Source organism: Mytilus edulis, chromosome 6 (assembly GCF_963676685.1).
Source record: "Mytilus edulis chromosome 6, xbMytEdul2.2, whole genome shotgun sequence".
Taxonomy (NCBI): domain Eukaryota; kingdom Metazoa; phylum Mollusca; class Bivalvia; order Mytilida; family Mytilidae; genus Mytilus; species Mytilus edulis.
In genome coordinates this window covers 63043373-63065151 of record NC_092349.1, presented here as the reverse complement: position 1 = coordinate 63065151, position 21779 = coordinate 63043373, and the positions used below count along the sequence as shown (strand labels likewise).

At 30.1% G+C, this 21779-nt stretch overlaps 1 protein-coding gene across 1 annotated transcript; it reads right to left on the bottom strand.

Annotated features, from left to right (window-relative positions):
• Positions 1 to 1507: 1507 nt before the first annotated feature.
• LOC139528082 (acid-sensing ion channel 1A-like) lies at positions 1508 to 19838 on the bottom strand. Its single transcript, XM_071323894.1, has 12 exons — positions 19603 to 19838; positions 16745 to 16949; positions 12089 to 12122; positions 10614 to 10749; positions 9889 to 9980; positions 8764 to 8927; positions 8144 to 8221; positions 6005 to 6110; positions 4716 to 4779; positions 3721 to 3831; positions 2340 to 2415; positions 1508 to 1940 (listed from the first exon to the last, which is right to left on the bottom strand). Exons 1-12 carry the CDS (start codon positions 19794 to 19796, stop codon positions 1527 to 1529), a joined length of 1674 nt encoding a protein of 557 aa, XP_071179995.1. The 5' UTR covers positions 19797 to 19838; the 3' UTR covers positions 1508 to 1526.
• Positions 19839 to 21779: the final 1941 nt, after the last annotated feature.

Sequence of the window (21779 nt, the reverse complement as noted above, 5' to 3'; positions counted from 1 at the left end):
AGTTAAATGTTTTAATACTGTTACAAGATGAAAGAGGGTTAGATTGTATGTACTCTAAAAGATCTTTGGAATTTTTAAGTATCCACATCTGATTCACGCCACCTCTAGAATAGGCAGTTTCACAATAACTTTGAAGCCCGTCTTTGATTGCTGATAAAATAGATGTTAATAATTTAGCAAGAGGGTTCGTGGAGCACTTGGAAGACCCAGCAATATATCGTTGTTTATAAGGACACTAATGTAGTTTAGGTATCCAATACAGTGATGGAAGATCCAGTTCTTCATCTTTGGTTGAAATACCAAAGGAACAAAGAACAGACCTATGATTATCCAGGATTTCCTCTTTGGTAAGTGTCGTGAGGGTATATGTTGAGTTTCCAAGTGAATTATCTATACCTAATTCGTTTATCAAGCAATTAATGTAGGGACTTTTACAGACAAACACGATGTTATTTGGGGCTTTGTCTGCGGGGACAACAACATATTTATCATGGAGGTCGGATAAGTGTTTAGCAACATTTGGGTCTTTAAAGATTGACGTAGCATGGGCATTGATGGACCCATTCAGTTTCTTCATTCTGATTTGTTTTAACGACCTCACTGCCTTAATCCATTCGGATAGAGTGTCTACGTCTTCCTTTTCACGTTTAGCACATTGCCTGGCATAATCCTCGACTGAGTCCATCAAAATTTTAAAGTTGTATTTTCAATTGATGGATTTATGCTCACGATATTTCGGACCTTTCGATAACACATTTCGTAGAGAAGTGTTATTAACAATGTTAAGGTCCCCGGTAATAACGTGGCCAGCAGGATTATATGTGAATTGGGAACTAGCACAAGTGCAATCAGGAGGTTTAGACTTGAAGTCGTCAATATCGAGATTCTGCAAAACGCGTTAGTAATTGAAAATTTTAGTTGCAATAGGTTTGGTATAGGTATAAGAAATAATTGGTACAGACTGGTCTTTGAAATAAGGAGGTATTTTCGATTGAACTAATTTATGATGAATGATATTGCCTAGATTGATGCCATCGAGACCTTTGTTGTCAAAGGAAAGATTTAGAAAAGATCTTTTCTGTTTTTCATCTTTTCCAATGCGAACTGGCTTGAAAAGTCTGTGACTTGCAATATCCGAAATTATAGCTTGAAGTTTGTATTGGTTTGAATGAGGGTTTGTAACAGTGGATTCCAAACATAAATTGAACAGAGTTATGAAGTTATAAGTGCAGTGTATAAAGTTTAAAAAGTCGTTTTGATTTTGTGTTAAATCTCCACAAATAACACCCAGCTAAAAATGGTCTTAATAATCCGACACCGCACATAGTTTTTAATAAATTGAAAATTATTAGTTTCTTCTTCATAGTTGTAGTTAAAACTATCTCCCAAAAAGTTAAAACAAATTCAAATAACGTTTAAGCATATACTACTTTATAAAACAGTTATACAGTTTTGATATCTTTATTTAAACATTTCTTTTTCTTAACATTAAAAACATATTGGTTTCTGCTATTGATATACTTTCATTATTCCACTATAAATTCTTGACGTGCATATACATTGTTCTGTTCTATTTGCATTCTGTCATTTTCAATGATCGAGATTTCAATAGCATTTTGATCATTTTCGCTCTTTTGTTTCTCTGCAGCAAGAATATTTATACTGTTAATAATTTTAGTCAAACCATCATGGACTTCAATTCTTCCTCCTTGCTCATCTTCATTTATGTCATTAAAGCCTTTGATGATCTGATTCAAACCGTCATTTAGTTTTGCTTCAGCGTTTGCTCGTTTTTGTTCTTTTGTATGCAATCGAAACGTTCGCTTTCTGAATAATCGTAAAATCAGAATTCCAAGCTCGAGAATTTCTGCAAGGCTTATTACTGACATGCCAACCCATAGTCCAAGTGATCCTCCAATATCTGACCAAAAGTTCTCAACCTGCAAACCAACATTACAATGAATAAATGAGTTACTATGACATGTCTACGTATAAATCTTGTATATGTTACATATAAATATTAACGGCAACCAAACGTGTAAATACAATTAACTCGTGTGGATATCCTTCATGTCTTGGCTGACATCTATGAAAGTACAGTAAACATTGCTTTCAAACTATATGTCAGTCATCAATAAAAAAAAAACTCTACATAATGTGAATGTTGGAAATGAACTCCTCATATAAGATTTGATATACCAGACGCCAGTTTCGTCTACAATTGAATCATCAACATATCTATATTCGTTTACATTCATTTGGTATTTAAGTTTCCGTTATATCATTTGTTTTATAACTTACTACAGAAGCTTGTTTCTTATTAATCAAATAAGTTATACCGTGTAAGCAAGTTCCTCTTCTGTTATCTCTTCTTGCAGGGAGGTAAAGTATATGTTGATGAATAATAAGCTTTCCCTGTATAAAAGAAATATAGTTCTGTATTTCATATAGAGGGTTATTTAAACTTGTACCAGCATTGATTGGTATTTAACGTAAGTAATGCTATGCATGAACTATTGATAACTTTAGTTCAGAAAGACTTGCTTTTTTCCAGAATAAGTTGTCAATAAATGTAATGTTATAATGAATAAATAGGAGAACATTCAAACTATTCCGTTATGTTCCCAAAGTACACCTGAAGATGTGTGTTTTACTTAATGTTAGATTCTCTTGCATTTTTGTCGGTTTCGTAACTATTTCCATTATTCGACCAAGGTTTCGATAGCTAAGAAATTGATATCTACTTTTCAAAGTTGTCTCCCTTAATTCAAATCCATTTCATATAAGATGATTTAGGTTATCTGTTGTTCAGTCTATGACAAAAAAAAATCTTTTTGTTTTTGCCATGGCGTTGTCAGATGATTGTCGATCTATGACTTTGTATATCCCTTTTGTTTTTGCCATGGCGTTGTCAGATGATTGTCGATCTATGACTTTGTATATCCTATTGGTATGTTTCACCTTTGGTGTTATAAGCTGGGTAATAGTATAACTAAAATCGAAAAGTTACCTCTTACATATCATATCTGACCTTTCATTTTTCAAAATAATTTTCAACTATCTAATAATTTTTAGCTCTTGTTTCATAGACAGATATCATGTAATGTCTTGGTAGTGCAAATGGACGATAAAACCAATAAATATATGTAATTTTATCTTTGTTGTAATAATAAGACATTAAACTATTAGCACTTATTTCGTTACATGATTTGCTTCAATTATACCACGTTGTTTGTATTTATTACAGTTTAATGACACATGTGTCAGTACCGGCTGGTAATTTTCATCGTTGTAAAAAATACTTTCGCCCTTTTGCCACAATTATACATATGTGTAAGTAATAGTTTGCAGAAAACGGTGTTTAACAATGTGTTTATATTTCGAACCCTATATCATCACGAAAATATAAAGCATGTGTAATCTAGGCTAAACATCATATCATTCCCTTAACTGTAGGTCTTTACATCAAAGAATCATGTTCTCAATATTTTCACAACTTATCTTAATATAAACAATACCAGTTCCACTGAACCAGATACATAAGATACGTATTGCAACACAATTTTATATTTTTTCATTGATGTGCGATGCCACAATATTTGTAATCCAAAACTTATTAAAATATTCAAAGCTTATAAACCAAAAAGAAAAAACACACTGTTGATAGTATTTATTTTCATCCTATTTGTTTTCCTAAAATCTTTAGTAAATAAAGATTACCTTAGATCTTGATATGCAATACCTCTCTCTTTAAGGAGGGCCTCTAGTACTCCCACATAACTTTTTCCTGGCCATTTTGTGAATGAACGGAACGTCTTATATTGTATTTCGCTTTTAGAAAAAGAACAATGGTGTTAAAGAAATGAATGTGTTTATCTCTGTTTGAATAGCATATTCATTGTGTAAAAATAATTAAATATTCCGAAACGTGAAAGCACTAACTAAAGTATCGACAATTATTGGATCAATGACATCCATTCGAAATATATGCGAAACATTATAGTTATCCTATTGAAATATCTCCGACCGTTTCAGTATCATCAAAAATCAAATTAATTTACGCATGGAACAAATATGCTTACCCTAAAAAATAACGCTTAAGAATAAAGTGTTTAACTGTAAGAAAAGAAAGATAATTGAATGTTAATGCTTTATGCGCATCCCAAATATTGAAAAAAGTATCAGACGGTCCCTTCATTTTCCTACAATACTGATGAGAAACGTCATAAAATAGTAGCCTACAATTTTACTGCAAGAATACCCATATTGGAAACAACAATTATCTTTTAAGCAGTAACACCAGTTTATTTGGTGCGTATTAATGTCTTTAATATGTGTTACGTATGCAAGTGAACATATGACATTCAATATAGGGACTATTAAACTTTTAAAGAAATTGCGATTCACGAGGGTAGCCACACGAGGAGCAGTCTTTGCTACACTTAAGATTACTCCGTTTTTTTTTTTGTTGGGTTCGCATTTCTTAGTTTAAATTTTTCATGTTGTGGTTTGTGATTGTTATTTATTTGTAATTTTCTGTTTTTGAATTGGCGTTGTCAGTTTATTTCAACTAATAAAGTTGCTTTCGTCTCTTGTTTTTTTTAAAAGAATTTGAGAGCCATCAATTAAAAAATAGAACAGAAAAATAAAAATGGCATATACTCAGCAGCTAGAACAATAGTCCAATGAAATCTACTTAGAAATAAGTATCATACCTGCAAGGTTCTTTGCAACCACAGCTGTCGATTCTTTTTACAGCTTCTGTCATACACTGTAGTTCTAAGAATATAATAAAAAAAAATCATGTTTTACTCTCTATTGTATATCCAAATTAATAGCTGTTCAATATTGAATGAGGTATTTTGTCTTTAATCAATTTCTTATAATAACTTATCAGGGGAGATTTGTTTTTCAAAGTAGGATATAAATTACCGCACTACAAAAGCAATAACATTATCTGGAAATAACAGTTCAAGACCAAAAGCTAGTTAATAAAAATAACCATTTAAACATTTCGTGCATTCAACATGTCCAAAGCGCTTTGGTATGCTCAAAATTTGATATTTGAAAGCAATAGTGTTGATATAAGAAGCCATGGATGGAGGTATTTGACCAAATAGACACTTAACACAAAATATAGCAAACTCATAAAAATCATATTGCAAAAGAATGTTTTTTGATTTTTTATGTAGCAAATAAGCCTAAATTGGTCAAAACAATGAATTTTAGAAAGGTACTTCCTTTTTGGTATAAAGTTTCGACTTATCAGTTTTGCACCAATAGAAAGAAACGTTTTACTGCCTTATAAGGAATTTCAGTATGTTAGACGTTTACTGTATGGTACTCATAGGTTTTATCTTTAGCCACGGTGTAAATATACCATATCCGTACAATGTGGGAAAATACACTAAAAAAAGTTTTAGAAAAAAAGAGAAAAGCAAGATTCGTTGAGTTTTTTGCCTTATTTCGTAGAAAGTACACATTTGAGATTTCTTTACTGTGCAAATACTGTCTTTATCCTTCAATTTAACACAGAGTTCAAATATTCGTAATGCCTTACGGTGAATTTGTTTTGAATGAAATCGATATGACTTAAAACGCGGATCAATATGAGGACCTAACATTCAATTGATCTTAACGACATTTTCAAAATTACTGTATGCTCGCAACAGAAGCAGGATGACAGGAGACTTTAAATGTATTTGATGAATTTATCGCTTCGTGTTATCTAAACACATGTGGTTGTATAGTAGAAAGGTCGATTACAGAATAAATGTTGATTGTTAAAAAGAAATAGTAACAAAGCTAAATTCATAAGGAGTAGCAAATATCATTATCATATGAAGGTTTATTTATATTGGTTGAGTTATTTTGGGGAAAACCTTTGACATCTTCAAGGACGACTGATGCAAATGTGATCAAAAGTAATTCTGGTCTTTATTCAAATTGCGTAAAACAAAATTATCATAACATTAAGCATATCAAACACTTAAAAGAAATATACCTGTGATGTTCTCACAAAGCCCGAGTCCTAGATGAATATCTGACAAAGTAGGCGAACAATTACAATTCTTTTCAACAACCGTTTCCTTGCATACTTCAAAACATGCCTATAATACAATTGTAATCAAATATTAATTTATCAAATTGAAATCTAAGAAAATAAATAGTATTGACTGCAATTAAATATGACAAAGGAAATATAGATGTGAGTGACAAAAAGGAGATATTTACAGATGCAAAGTGGAGATAACTGGCTGTTTGTAAATCAATCAATAAAAATCACCAGAGGTTATTATGAAATATAATTGCGTGCTTCACTTAGGGATTAAAATTTTTTTAAATTGATAATAACAAATTTCATACATGAGGTGAAATTAATAACGTTGGAAAATAGAGGGTCATGTGTTTATGACAAATATATTCTCTCCATGGGAACCATAAACATGTATAAACAAACTCAATATAGATATCAAGATAAAAAGTGTGTACGACAGACGCATGTTTCGTCTACGAAAGACCCTTCATTGATCTTGAATTAAAAAAAATGAAAAGCCATATAAAGTAAGAATTTGAAGAGCACTGAGGACTTCGAAACTTAAAAAAAACACAAGACAGACAACAGAACAATAGCACAAAATAAAAATAAAGTCTGCCAACGATAAATGAAAATAAAAATGTACAGACAATAATTTTTCTGTCAAAATTTAAATGGGATACGTCGCATGGGCACCATTACAAGTAGGATAAAGTTTGGGAAATGCGATATCTGAACATTCTTTTTCTGAAATTTTTGATTAATTTTGTTATGTTAGAAATATTATTGTTTTCTTTACTTTAATTATATTTTCTCTTGAGTTCTTATTATTCCAAACCGATATAAGCGTTACTCGACTCATTCTCTATACAATTTATACATTTTGTGGACCACATAATTCTTCTTTTAGTAAGTTCTAGAATTATTTATCGTTTTGTCTTACTGCTATCAATACAGTATCTGATTGCTATATCTATATAATCACTGCACTATATTTTTCAAAAGTATGGCCTATACCTACCGATAATTGTTTAACATACCTCATTCATAAACAAGATTTCACTTATAGTAGTTATACATGAATACATATTATCAGATTATTACATGGCATTTATCACATCAGATGTATTATCAGCTCGAGGTTCAATATCCGTCCAAGAGCCAATGACGGACTCGAATGCTGATATTGACCGATGCCTGATTTACATCTGATATTTTATGATCTTTTTATCATCTGATTCAACAATGGAGAATAATTTAATGTATCGATCCTATTAAGTGGTTCTCAAGTAGAAGTTCAAAAAATGAAAAATCTACGAACGTTGGACACCAAATGTAATACATCCCATATGAAATATTTTAAACATATGTATAATACATTCTTATATTGAAGATAAACAAAAACTCATCAACACGTAATAAACACTGATTTGAAAGGTCAACATTTGTACAGTTACTTATTAAAATAAGCAGTTTACAAAACTAAATATTTTTAGAAATACTAAGGCTTTTCATCATCCGTAATGAATTACAATTGTTGTATTTGGCAAAACTGTTAGGAATTATTGGTTTTCAATGCTCTTCAACTTTGAAATTTGTCAGGCCTTATATTTTTTTTATTCAAGCGTCACTGATGAGTCTTTTGAAGACGAAACGCGGGTCTGGTGCAAATGCAAAATGCCAATCCTGGTATCTATGATGAGTTTATTTCTAAATAATCATGAAAACTTGCAATTCATTTATCATATTATGTCTTTGTTTGTGCGTTTGTGCGTTTGACATAACATATTTTCCCGTTTCCTAGTAATAGTTGTGTACCCTACTTTGCTATGTTTTTTACTAAAGACATACCACCATGACCATTGAGTGATCTATTCCAGAAATTGCCGAATAACGAATACCATGCGATATCAACACGGAAAGACATTTGATAATAGTCAGAAACATGTGAAAAGTGTTTCAAATCAGCCCCAAAACTCTTTTTCGAAAAAAAAATGAATTCACGTAAATGTAATGCTATGATTATATTATAAAAAGTATAAGTTATATACTATAAGTATATGATAAATCATAATATTGCACATAAAGCTGATAAATGTTTCATACCTGGAGGTTTCTAAATTTTCCACTGTCATCACATAAATCGTTACTGCCAAACACAGCCCTGTTCCTCTCTTTTCTTCTCTATTATTCAATGAAATAAATGAGAAATAATTGGTGGCTACTGAGGGATTTTATTAGAACAAATATGTTATTTGAATATAGGTAGGCTATCATTATATAACTTTAAAAAATAAGGACTTCGAGCATGCTTTCATTTATTTGGTACGTAATTATGCTTTATTTGAGAGTAGGTGGTTCATATATCTGTATCTCAGTACATTATATAAATCACTAATTTTTTAATTTGTTGGTTCAAAGTCATATGTCGTCCGTTAGTGGTTGCCTCTTTTGTTCTTTTGGTGATTTTTAGTATTTTGTTTTTATGTTCAAATTCGGCCATACATAACCTTCAGTTTTGAAAATGTTAATAAATTACGTTATTCAAATATCAATGAAAACATTTTACAAGACCCATTTTTTAAAACACGGTTTTCATTTGAATTTATTTACAATTCGTTTAGAGATTTAGTTTAGCCCACTTTATCGCTCAAACATATAGTTATATATTGCATTTTAAGCTATTCTTGTAATGCTTTTTGCTAAAAATAAATAATTTATTATACCTGTACTAATGATATATCTGTTTTAAAGCCAGGTGATACTGAGAATCCATTGCTTTGTAAGAATGGTCTGTATCCATTTTCATGTATCGAAAGAACTACACCTGGATCATCAGAAACGTATGGTATGTAATCACTCTGATTCACATTCAGAAATAGCTGAAATGCTTATTGAGAAAGTATTTATTAAACATATGGTAAATCAATTAAAAGTTATTTTATTTAATTTAAATTTAAAAAACAAAAACAGTAATAATACTAGTATTACTAGTTTAAGCTGTGTTTTGTATTCTTTTGTAAGTCTTTTGGACTTGTTTGTGTATTTTTTAATGACGTTATTAATCTATTAGTGTGAATGTTCTTTTTGGTATTGTTTTTTTTTAACTTGTTTCAAGCTATGTAGTATCATGTCTTCTTTTTTAACCCGAATAGGGTAATCTATTTATTTTTTTGGTAATTTATGTTTTATTCTATATTAATCTATATTAAATAATTTATGAGTTGATTGTTAAATTTTGATGGTTTATCATATGTGAGTTTAAAGGGTCAAACACAATATTTAGTAAGCGAAAATACTACTACGTCCTATTCTATAGTTTAATAAATGTTTGAGTACTATCTATAAAGATGGAATTAGCTGTGTGCGTATAATTTACATAAACAACAGTTAACAACAGTATGCATATAACTTTAATGTTTCTACTACGGGAACGTATGTATCGTCTGTCAACGGATCCGTGCTCACTAATTTACCTCTGTCTTTATCTGTTACCTTGATTTCTCTTCAATGAAATTTGAACATTGGTAATCTACAGTTAAAATTGAGGATAGAAATGAGGAACGTGTCAAAGAGTAAACAACCCGACCATAGAGAAAATTACAGCCAAAGGTCACCAATGGGCCTTCAACACAGTTGCCTATTTTTCATTTACTTTGTCTTGATTTTGTCTTTTTTCCCCATGTTCTTGATTTATTTTCTTTCAAATATGTTTTCAAAGAAACAGTATTGTGTAGTGCTTTGTTACGTAACAAACATTACAACTAAACCCCTGTCATTTCCGTTTTTATTCAATTTGTTTAACTAGTTTTATGATAATTCATCTATTTTAATATGATTTCAATACCTACCAAATAAGTGTCCAACATGCTTAGCGACTAACGGTCTTTTCGAAAACCTATAGCATTGCCCATAATATGGATCATAGAATGGCACGAAGGAGCTTCAACAGAATAAAAATCTATATATAGTTTTATGTCGGTAAATATATTATGAATGTAAGGATATGGGTCTTTATTCAGAATTTTGTAACCATTTATTCCTTAATTTTAATTCACAGCATTGGTCTCTATTGATATATAATGACGCATTTCTTCATGATCAAATTCAACAAAATCAAAGCTTAAAATCTTCGAGGCATAATTTGAGTATTTTAGAGCATATTAAAACGACCTTGTCAATGCTGTACCTGACATTTCGTTTTTTCCCCTTTACAATAAAATGTGAGAAGCAGTTACCATATCAAATGAATAATTCATCTATTATGCGAAAGGTCATCAAACAATAAGTTGTTGTCATCATGATATACACGTATATCAAGTATGTAGAATTAACTCATATATACCAGGATTGAATTTTGTTTTAACGCCAGACGCGCGTTTCGTCTACAAAAGACTCATCAGTGACGCTTGCTAATGTAATCTATTCCTGAGGTAGAAAAGCCTTAGTATTTCATAGCTAAGAAATTTGAACATTGGTAATCTACAATTGAGAACTGACATAACGAACGTGTCAAAGGAGTAACAATTCGAGCATAGATTAATGAAAATGTACGTAAAAAGATCATATTATTTACCTTTCATTGCATGTATCACCATCATATTTACAACTTAGAACGAATTCTTTAAAACTCGGCGATAACTGCCGCACTTCTTTTCTGGTAATATTAGTATGGAAATGATTCATTTTTCTTCGAAACTCCTGTTCGAGGGCTAAAAACATAAGTTCAATCAGCAATTAAGAAGACACCGAATTATTTATCGTTTTACGCAAGTTAAAAGACACATTTATGATTCGTCACAACAAAAATAATAACTATCATTAGATGTTGTGGACATTGCCATGTGTACTTTTCTGAGTTTTTTTTATATTTGTATACAAAAGAAAACATGACATACACTGATCTGCATGTGGTCCTTTTGTTAATCATTGATGATATTTTGGAACATTTAAATAGTTGATTCAACTGAAATCTTTAATCAAATGATTGGATTTATTCTAACCTTTTATCATCCTGTGTTTACTCTTATTTAGCTTTAATATACTTATGCGATTCATGACGATGATGCAGTTGTTATTCATGCATTAAATTCTAATCAATATAATAATTATCTTAAACTGGTCTATTATAGGCGTGTTAGTAAAATCAAAAATAAAAAGCACGAGACTTGAAGAAACAAATCTAATTCAAACATAACATAAACGGTTCCCTAACACAAACAGTACTTATATTTCATTCAACAAGATGCACTTCATGAATTTCATATATTTGAAAATTAAAAAAAATAATGCATGAAGATTTGGCAAACAAAAATTGATAAACGAATAGCTAGAGAGGGACAAGGAATCTAATATTTCCAAGAAGTAGATGTACCAAGTCAGGGAAATGGCCATTGTTATATTAAAGTTCGTTTTTGTGTGTGTTGCGTTTTTTGGTGTTGTGTTTCTGCTGTGTCGTGGTTCTCTTATATTTGATGCGTTTCCCTCAGTTTTAGTTTGTGACCCGGATTTGTTTTTACCCTATCAATTTATGAATTTCGAACAGCGGTATACTACTGTTGCCTTTATATATACTACTACAAGTCATATAAAACGAGTTTCCTGAAATTTTAGTCGTATACTAGTATTCTTATTTTTATATATATTTAAGTAAGTCCTCTTTGTATGTTTCTAATATTTATCACACACTTATAACTTATCATCAACTATCGACAAATAATATTGCATTTCGTGATCGTTGATCTCAAACTAATTTACTTTCGAGTTTGATGCCCATGTTTCAAAATCTTGATAATGGTGAACAACCAACATACAGCACGTGTGCTTTGGCCGAAATTCTAACTAGAGTCTCTGAGTTAAAGTCAATGACTACGGAAAATATCGGTGAATACAAGTATGTGCAACATTTTTTTTAATAAAATAATTGTATGTTAAAATTAGATAACTGCATAACTATGATTTAAAAATATTTTTCAAAATGGTTGAAGAAGTGTTAAACTTGTTAGTTGTTTTTATTTGCACTTAAATAAAACGGATTTTTTTTATACTTACCTTCACTTTGCAGATCGTCAGTATTAAATGATGTCTGATAAAGATGCATGCAAGTAAATATACAACAAACATTTATTTATAAACGACAAAAATAGGCAAACAAATAGGATTATACAGAATTGAGATATATTTTCGGTTAATAGTTGGAATGTTTCAGTTTTTACTTTTCTCACGCAGTAATATGAATCGAATGACTATATGGTAATTTTTCTACGCACCAGCCATCACACATTCACAGCAGTAAGTTATGTTATTTACTGTAAATTCTCTCTGATGCTCTTTTTATTAAAAAACTATAAACTCTAAAGGAAGGAAATATATTAATTGAACACTTCCCTACATAGAAACAAATCAATCCTAAATGCAAATTGTAAATGGAATTTTCAGAAAACTGTGATTACTGATCCGAAATCACATGAGCCTTGACGTACAAATTTTATTCTGATTACTACTTTCGTTTCGTTTAAGATAGCTTTACGGATCAAAATGTCTCACACCATGCTAAACAACTATATTTGGGAAAGAACAATATTTTACTCCCGTCCTACTCTGTCAAACAAATAAAACAAAAAACTACTTAACTTTATTTTAAACCCGCTTTGTTCGGTTATATTATTTGTTATGCTTAGAAATTGTCCATTGAGGCGAATCAACGGTATGCATTTCCTTAGATAGAGTTTTCTCAGACTTTGCTTTAAAGTAGATTTCCCATGCCTTTTTTTTATAAATGTTATAAAAAGTATGACCAACGTACTATTTTCTAGCTAAATGAAATCTGTGAGATATAATTTTGAAATAAAATAAGTGAAGATATATTTTATAATATGCTTTATGAACTAAAAGGATAAAAATGTGTCCTCGATATGTTTTCTTGGTACAAGATAAACACACACATTTCTTTAACTTTCCTTTATAAAAGTTTAATTGTTAAAGTCTCGTCCCCATATATACATGAATAATTTGATCATAGACAATTAATCGCCATTTGCTAAAGCATTAAGCATAACAAAATAAATCACTTATTTATTCTTTATTAAGATATATATTTTTACACACTAATTTCAAATATGTCTCACAATTTTAAGATTTAAACATTCAACGATAAATCTTCTTTTTAAAATATTGGACATATTGGTCAAATAGATACCATAATCTTCATCGAACCGCTTTACAAAACTACTCAAGGCATTGCACAAGGTAGTTCTTATCTATAACATGTTCGCCTTTTCCCCTTTGTTCGCTTTTTTTTCCTATACATCGTTTAAACAATTCCCTCTGTATAACTCTTCTTTTACATCATACATTAAACGTACAGAGAAATAAAAAGATCATATGTTAAATGGATACAAGCAACGCTTTGTAGTAAGCGTCAATTACCCAAAAAAAACAACAAAGAAACAAACATAAGGTATTTATTTTCTATTTGATATGATTGCAATTTTGTAAGCACTTTGATGGTCAAACAAAAGATTAAGTCGTATACAACTTGAGTGTAGTATTTCACAATGCCACACTTAAATGATGTGATCTACGCATATTCAAAAAATAAAAAGATTAAACAGCTTTCCAAAACTTTTTCTTTTTTTTTTAATTTTTTTTTTTGAAATTATAATGTTTTATTTGAATTTTAACGGTGAAGATAAAATTGGGTTTTATGTTATATTTGTTATTCTCGTGGGATTTTGTCTTATGCTTGGTCCGTTTCTGTGTGTGTTACATTTTAGTGTTGTGTCGTTGTTCTCCTCTTCTATTTAATGCGTTTTCCCCGGTTTTAGTTTGTTACCCCGATTTTGTTTTTTGTCCATGGATTTATGAGTTTTGAACAGCGGTATACTACTGTTGCCTTTATTTACATTTGTTAGAGATACATGAAGTACCGGTACCTTATCGCGGCAAAGTTAACGTTAGTATATAGCATTTCATTGATAAGTTATTACTTGTTAGTGCACAATATATATATATAGTAATAATGACATGTATGTAACGGAATAGAAATATGATAACATGATGTATTATAAATTCTAATTTATGAAATTAATTTAATTTTTGCTGCAACCAGATTATGGAATTTTTCATATTTGCCTTCTTTATTTATCAATATTTCGTGATATTGAAGAAATTCTTTTTTGAAAATTTCAAACATATTAATTTGTTTTGTTTTTTGTTCGGATATATAGTATCCTTTGTATACAGTAAAAAGAATAACTGTTATTAAATCATTAATACTGTAATAACTTGTATCGTTTATTTTGTATCCGTACAAAAGTGATTTAATTGATATGATATGATGTCCTATTTTAAGTTTATCAAGTAATGGTTCTATTTGATCCCAAAATGATTTCAGAAATTAGCATGTTAAAAAGTAGTGCTCATAATCTTCGATGACATCACAAATATTACATAGCGGAGTTTTGGTTATTTTCCAAGAGAAAAGTAATTGTTTGGTTGGTAAAATGTAGTGCAGAAATTCCCATCTTAACATTTTGAATTTATTATCTTGTATATAATAAAAGATATAATTTAGCATTTGTTGTCTTTTGTTTGTGTTGTTTTCCAAGATAAATATGTTGTCCCATTTTTGAAATCCTATTGGTTTTTCATAATATCTATTTAAGAGGGAGATGTAAATGTCTTTGGAGGAAATGTTTTTCAGTGATACCATTTTTCCTTTTTTATCTTTAAATTTATATTCGGAGTCAATGGCAACTTTCGTTTTTATTGATTCTTCTTTAGTTAGCTCTTGTAACCACTGTTTTGGTATTGCTTTCATTAATTTAGAATATTCTGAAAACCAGTTAGCATGACAGGAAAGTTTATCTAAGATCATGTTTTGATTAAATTTTCCTTTATTATCAATAATGTCTTTTAAAAAAAGAATTTTACTGTTTATCCAGTTTTTGAAAATGAGACATTTACCGTTTAATTTGATCTTTTTATTGTCCCATATAAGCTGCTGTCTAATTTGTTTATATGATAGATGATCTGATTCTTTTTCAGATTTTGAATTTATCCATAATATGATTATTCTTAAGTAAAATTGTGGAATTAGTTCTTTCAGTTTATAGACCAAATTAATATTGTTGAAATTCATTTTAAATATAAGGAATTCTTGTCCAAATTTATCAAAATAAAGTTTTGGTAAGACTTTCCAATTGGGTGATAGATCTTCGTTATCGATGAGTTTTTTACCCAACTAATATTAATCGCTTCTAGATATTTATCTATGTTTATCATTTTAACCCCGCCATCATGGTAATTTTTACTTATTATATCCCTTTTAACTTTTTCTGATTTATTATTCCATATAAAACTGTATATCAATTTTTTAAATTTTGCTAGGTATTCGTTATCAATTTCGGTTACATATGCAACGTAAGTAATATTCGGTAAGATTAATGATTTAACAAGAGTTATCTTACCTAACATAGTTAAATTTCTTTTATTCCAATCTTTAATTATTTTTTCAGATTTTTCGTATTGTCGTTGCAAGTTTAATTTTTTACACTCATTTTTATTAAGTCCAAAGTATATTCCCAAAACTTTTATAGGTTTTTGTGTAAAATTAATGTTTTTAACTTTATCTTTGCAGGACTTTAAATTGTCGAGCCATATTCCTTCTGTTTTATTTCGGTTAAGCTTTAGGCCTGAAAGTGATCCAAAAATTTCTATAATATTCAGAGTTAATGACACTTCTTTTGAATTTAAAAATAAAGTGGTGTCGTGTGCAAGCTGGCTTAATTTTAAGGTATGGGTTTTATTATCTAGTTTAATTTGAAAACCTTTAAAACTTTTATTTTGTCTTAATCTACTAGCTAAAATGTCAACAGCAATTACGAAAATTATAGAACTCGCGGGACACCCTTGACGGATTCCGCGCTCAATGTTGAAGGGTCTTGAAATCCAGCCATTATTTAATATGCAACCCTTTATATCTGTGTATAAAGTGTTTATCCACCTCTAAAGAGATTCCTGGAAACCAAATTTCTTTAAAGAACAATACATAAATTCCCATTCTAGCGAGTCAAATGCCTTTGTGAAGTCTAAAAATAGGATTGCTCTATCTACATTGAATTTTTCCGAATAATCTATAATATCTTGGATTTGTCTAATATTAAATCCAATATATCTGTTTTTTACATAACCGTTTTGATCACTATGAATGATTTTATGCAATATTGGTTTCAGTCTTTGTGCAAGAGAGTATGATTGCAATTTTGTAAGCACTTTGATGGTCAAACGAAAGATTTAGTCGTATTCAACTTGAGTGTAGTATTTCACAATGCCACACTTAAATGACGTGATCTACGCATATTCAAAAAATAAAAAGATTAAACAGCTTTCCAAAACATTCATATTTTACTGACCAAAATATAAACCAAAAACATACAACAGTCATCTAATTATTTGAAAAAAGTCTTATTTTTACTGTACTATTTTGAATATATCTTATTAGTTGGAATCGACACACAGTTTTTAAATAATAGTGTTAAGTATAAATACCATGCTTACACCTTTAATGCAAATACATATAAAACAAACAAAAACAAGGTGAGGTTTTTTTTAAAAGACAAATAAATTCGTATTCTATTTTTTGTTGTTTTTTTGGGGTGTGAAGAGAGAGGTGTATACTTATGCGTAGTCATTGAGGACACATACATTACGTATATCAATCGTTCCATTCTTTAATCCCTCAATTGCGTCGTGGTTTCTTTTTATTACTGCCATTAAATGTTTTGCTAAATTAACTTTGTCCTTGTTTTCTTTAATCTTTCCATGGCTGAGTGGATTTAAATCGCAGAATGATATGGATGGAAAATAAAGATCCGTATTGAGAATAGACACCTTTGTTGTTATCTTGTAGCTGAAACGATAGTTGCAATTTATATTGTTGACGTCTACACTTTTATAGCAACCAATGGCTATATTCTATACATGATTGTTAAATATGTTTCACAATTTATCGTCGCCAAGAGTGCAATGATATGATATATCAAGATCGCTGTTAAAAACATTTAGATTGCAATTTGTATTTAAATTGTTTCTGGAACATTTTAATTGTTTATGAATGTTTATTTTCAGTCCAACGGATAATTTTTATAGACTTTAATTACTCATACGCCACTACGTAAAAATGCTTTCGGCAAATGAAAATGAATAGACTATACTTTAATAGCTGTATGGCAATACGGTTCTTTATTTATGTCATCTTATATTTTTTTTCGGCAATTTTTCTCTTCTTTTTTTTTTTGCCAATCATTTTCTATACTTCAAATTTCAGCCCCCACATATTGTTGTTGTTTTTTTTTTTCCCTTTTTATATGCTTTGTATGTTTCGCCCTTATTCCTCTGCTAGATTTGTACCCAAATCAGACCCATTCGTGCATCCGTGTACGCGTCGGAAACACAAGAACTAGAACTAAATGTCTTATGATGCACGGTACCTTAATACACAACGGTAAACACAAACTTGAAAAAAAGAATCATAAATGTACTTAGCGATACTAACAAAAGCTAAAGACCTGTTTGATATGGCTTCAGTAGGGCTAGTAATTCAAAAGTTAATTTAAGGGAAACAAATATTTACGCAATGAAAATATACAAGCAATTGTCATTGACATGGAAATCCGGTAATTGTCCAAATTTCGTAAAGATTTTCGTTCAATCCCTATTATTAAATAAAATACCAAAAATACAGACGATGTAGGAAAATTCAAAACGTGAAATCCCCAATCACAACATTACCGAAGGCCATTCAACAATGATACAAACACATACATGATAGTCGGCTATAAAATGCTCCGACAATTAATATTAAACAATTATAGGAAAAAATAAGCAGCTAAATTTAGAATACTAACAAAAAAATGATTCACCAATATGTCAGACATCAACAATTGACAACCACTTATTTACCAGCTTCTGACTTAGAACAGATACAGCAGAATGTTGTAGGACTAACCACCTTTGTTAGCCTTCAGAATAAAAAGACTATACAAATCAGTTCGAAAGGTTATGACTGATTGAATCGGCACGAAAGACTATTCTTTGTTTTAAAAAGAACAAAAATACCAAACACACCACAACACATAAATATAACTCTTAGTTACTGCATGTACTGAATGTATTGTTTTGAATGTATGGCCATGTTGATTGAAGGTAATCTCAATTGTAGAAATAACTTTCCGAAAAATTTCGTTTATATTCGACTCAAAAATGCATCGAAATATATGTAAATGATAATGATTTATTAATTTTATACAAATAATTCTAAGCGTGTAAAGTATAGTTTTCTTGGTAGACATCTTTACTGAAACCATACCATGTGATATTTTAAAAGTCAATTTATAGCTTTCCATTGGATATAGAACATTTAGATTATTCAAGATTTTAATTGATCGGTATACTTTGGAAATTAGTCGTAAATTGGAGTTAAAAAAATGAATAAAATTCTCTTTTGACCACATTTCGTTGTTTAGTGTGGTATTCGGTTACTAAAACCTGAAGTTTCTTTATAGTTGATATGTTTTTCTGGGTTTTAGTTTGTTACGCGGATTTCTTTTCTATGAATCGATTTATTACTTTTGAACACTACTATCATGATAATGTTGCCTTTATTCGTTTCATCTATCATAAAAGTATTCCAAATTATATTCAATTGTATTTAGTTTTTAATATTTATAAACTAGTTGCCAATAGATTTTAAGCAACCAAATACCTGTTCCTTCTGGATTTAGGGTATAGGATGGGGGCAAATAAACTCATTATAGATACTAGACGCAAAAAATGTATACGCCAAACACACGTTAATCAGACAAATTTAACTTTAATCACTGAAATCAAACCATGTAAATGGAAGTCTTACTTAATAGATTGCAGGTTAATTTCTATCAACAAAAGGGACAACTGTAAGTCACCCAGAATCTACATGACTTTGAAATAGACTTAACAGAAATTATTAAATTATCCCGTTAATCTAAATTTACCAAACAATCAAAACAATTATTTGGGTGTGACATTAGTAAACCACTGCCAGGCCTATTTATAGTGAAAATCTATAACTAAGTTGAACTTGATCAATTCGCGAGGTCAGCATATTTGTCATTTATATTTTAAATAACGTAGTGGTGAACTAAATTGGCCAAGATGACGCCAAATGTTTGCAAGAGCTTAAATTGACCGTTAAACCTTGATTATCGAAAGCCAGAAATAGAATAAAGGGTTTAATAATAGATAATAGTTATCAAAGGTACCAGGATTATAATTTAGTACGCCAGACGCGCGTTTCGTCTACATAAGACTCATCAGTGACGCTCATATCAAAATATTTATTAAGCCAAACAAGTAAAATGTTGAAGAGCATTGAGTTCTGAGCAATGATATCCTCCCTTTTATATGAAAAAACAATACAATAAAAATTATTGACATAACATTACATATTGAAAAAAGTTTTTAACCTTACTAATTCATGGAGATGCATAACCTGAACTAATTGTGACATATCTAAAATTACATACCTGGAAAATTGGACGCTGAGTATATAAATTTGTCTGATGCACATACAAAAACTAGTCAGTACTATGCATAACCATATAACCCTTCCTGTCAAAAGTTTACTAGAAATTATCCTGTTGACACCATGGAAAGTTGTGTACTCAGCAAATTTTCTAAAAAGAGTTCTCACATCCAAAACCATGTTAGACGACATCATTGAATCATAACTTGCTTAATGACCGGATTCCTGAGCACTGCTTCCACGCTATAAAAAAGATCAATTTTGTCATCTGTTATATAACAACGTTGATATGCTGATCTCTTGTGCAAATACTGTTATACATTACAAAAAGGTACATATAGCTATAAGTAGATTTAAGATACTATCATATAAAATAAAGATGTGGAATGATTGCCAATAAGACAACTCTCCACAAGAGACCTATTGACGTAGGATTTTAATGATTGCCTTGAGACTTAGTTATTGTGTACCGTTCGGAGACTTCAAAAAGAATGATTACCAATGAGACAACCATCAATCGGAGACAAAATGACGTAGTTGTTTGATTATTGCCTAGAGGTCCCAAATTCTCTGCCGTTACGACAGTAGTTTTAAGTTATCGCTATTCTCGAAAGTCTTATCAGTTATTTTAAAAAGATATGTATAATTGTGAGACAACCATCCACCAGAGACCAAATGACGTAGATGCTTGATTATTGCCTGGAGGATTAGCTATTTTTCACCTTTTGGATAGTAAGTTTACGATATCGCTTTACTGAAAATCGTATCTTATACATTTACTCTGGAGATGACCTCTCCATCGGAACTATATGACGTAGAAGTTTAATGACTTCAGAGAGACGTATGCTATGATCTACGTTTTGTATAGTATGTTTACTTTATCCATTTACTTAAAATCTTTTCGGAATTATTAAAAAGATATATCAACTTCTAAGATGACCTCACCGCCGGAGACTAAATGACGTAGAAATTGAATTACAGCCATGTTGATTAGCTATTCTTTACCTTTTAGACAGTAGGTTTACCTTGTCACTTTTCTCAAAAGTCTTATCAGAGATTTGTAAAACATATATTTACTCATATAATGACCTGACAGCAGTTAGCAGCTTCAGAACAATAAAAGTATCTACATTAACGCATATACCAAAACAAAAATAATATTTTTGTTTTTTGTTAATTTAACAACTTCTTCTTGTGATTCTACGGTGACAATCAACAACTGAATGTAAAAGAGTTCAATTTCAGACATCATTTTGACCTTTAAACAATTTTTCGTCGTTTTTATAAAAAATAGTATAACAATCAATAGATAACTTTAGCTGACTGATTTTACGTTGATTCTTAGGAGTATGTAATATTGAAATCAATAACTATATTGCCTGATTCAGCAGCCTTAGGGAATACACATTAAAATAATCATTTCAATTTTAATATACATAGTATCATTAGATTATTTAACTGTACTTACATGATTCATAATATATAGTTCCTTAGTGCTACATTAATAAGTTGGAAAAAAATAAAACTCCTTTACGCAAAGTTGTCATTTGGAAGAATTCAATTATTGTTTTCGTGTCTCTTTTGATTATTCAGCTGCTTAGGTATGCATTCATCACTAAGATGAGCACACTATTTAATTTAAAAAAAAAAAACTCCGTTAGTGTGGGTGTACAATAAATATTTTATTACTGTGTTGTATACCTCTGTTAGTCTGAATGTACTGTACGAGTAATATTAAATTACAGATTTTTATACCTTTGCTAGTGCATCGAAAACAAGTACTAGAAGAATTTAAGTTTTGATGCGTTTATAAGCAAACATGTGCTAGTAATATTTGGTTAAATGTGTTATTATACCTCTGTTTATACTAACAACTTTTTGGATCAACAGACCATACATATGTTATAAGATATCGACTCCAGTCGTCTGTGGTTGGAAACTAAATAGTATTTATCAAGAAAAGTGTTAATTAAAGGTAACAGTAGTATACCGCTGTTCAAAACTCATAAATCCATGGACAAATAACAAAATCGGGGTAACAAACTAAAACCGAGGGAAAAGCATTAAATATAAGAGGAGAACAACGACATAACACTAAAGTGTAACACACATAGACGAAGAATAACAAATATAACATATATATATAACATCAAAACCAAATACATGAATTTGGGATAG